This window comes from Halyomorpha halys, unplaced genomic scaffold, assembly GCF_000696795.3.
Source record: "Halyomorpha halys isolate HHAL.00 unplaced genomic scaffold, Hhal_1.1 Scaffold2203.1, whole genome shotgun sequence".
Classification (NCBI taxonomy): domain Eukaryota; kingdom Metazoa; phylum Arthropoda; class Insecta; order Hemiptera; family Pentatomidae; genus Halyomorpha; species Halyomorpha halys.
Window position 1 is genome coordinate 20,069 of NW_027105564.1, and position 1,106 is coordinate 21,174.

The window sequence follows — 1,106 nt, forward strand, 5'->3', positions numbered from 1 at the left end:
TTGATATAAATGGAGAAAAGGGTTGGTGAAAGTGAGGAACCCTGAGGAACACCAATGTCATGTGGGTGTTAGTTGTATATTTATGATTCATAATTATATGATTGCTTAATTAAAATATTACAAGAATTTAGGAAAAAATTAAGCTATTTTTATTATAAAAAACATAAAAAATATATTTATTTTATGCATTATGCATTATAATGTTCACATTTTTACATGTTACGAACTAAGTACATGTTAATTCTTATAAAATACTTATCGGTATCTAAAACGTAGTTCTAATCTCTTTTATGACAAGCTCATAAAAATGTATATTATTACTCCTTTATCTTGATTTACATTCATTTATTTATTTATATATAGAAAAAAATTGAAAAAGTAAAATTTTATCCCCTAAAAAACTCGGGGGAATAAGATGGTCCAGAAGGACTAGTAATAGGTCTTGATCCTGATCCTTGGACGTTTGTTCTTTCTGCATGGAAGCCTGTCTCGTCCGCGTACCAGCTGACAGTGATGACCTGACCATCAGGAGCTGTGTAAGAGTATGTACCGCGGGCAGTCTGCGCTTCTCCTTCGGTTCCTGGGTTCTTCAAGGAACCTTCCTCTTCAACGGAGATTCCGTTACTTGTCTGGTATCTATAATAATAAAAGTCAATATTTTATTATCCTATTTATGACTGTTTTTATTGAGTATTATTGCATTCCGACATTGATAATAGAAATAGAAGAGTACACTTATTTAATGAGTTATAATTATATTTAAAAAAAATTAAGCCAAAATATTCTAAATTTAAACATTAAGGTAAAGTAAACATTTGAAATGCATTCATTCCAACTTAAAATATTTAGCTTTAACCGGAGTAACTCCGAACGGAAATTGTTACATCAATTGTGAAAGAAAAATTAGGACTTGACTCTCTACTATTTCAGATTGAGATTTAGATTCTTAATATAATTCAATATACTTTATGTTAGACATTGTAAATGAGAAGGCATGTTTCAATAAAATTTCCAATTTTTTTTAGGTATCCTAAGTATACATTTCATTAAATAAAATCTCGTAGGAAGTTTTAAAAAATAATATTGTATTTGCACATTAATATAAA

General features: G+C 28.8%; 1 protein-coding gene across 1 annotated transcript in view; it reads right to left on the bottom strand.

The window, feature by feature from the left end:
• Positions 1-60: 60 nt before the first annotated feature.
• The window catches only part of LOC106691274 (endocuticle structural protein SgAbd-6), a 3,641-nt gene continuing 2,595 nt past the window's right edge, over positions 61-1,106 (bottom strand). The window contains exon 3 of the mRNA XM_014436988.3: positions 61-636. Coding sequence (XP_014292474.1) covers positions 387-636 — 250 coding nt within the window. The 3' untranslated portion in view covers positions 61-386. The remainder of the gene's footprint in view (positions 637-1,106) is intronic.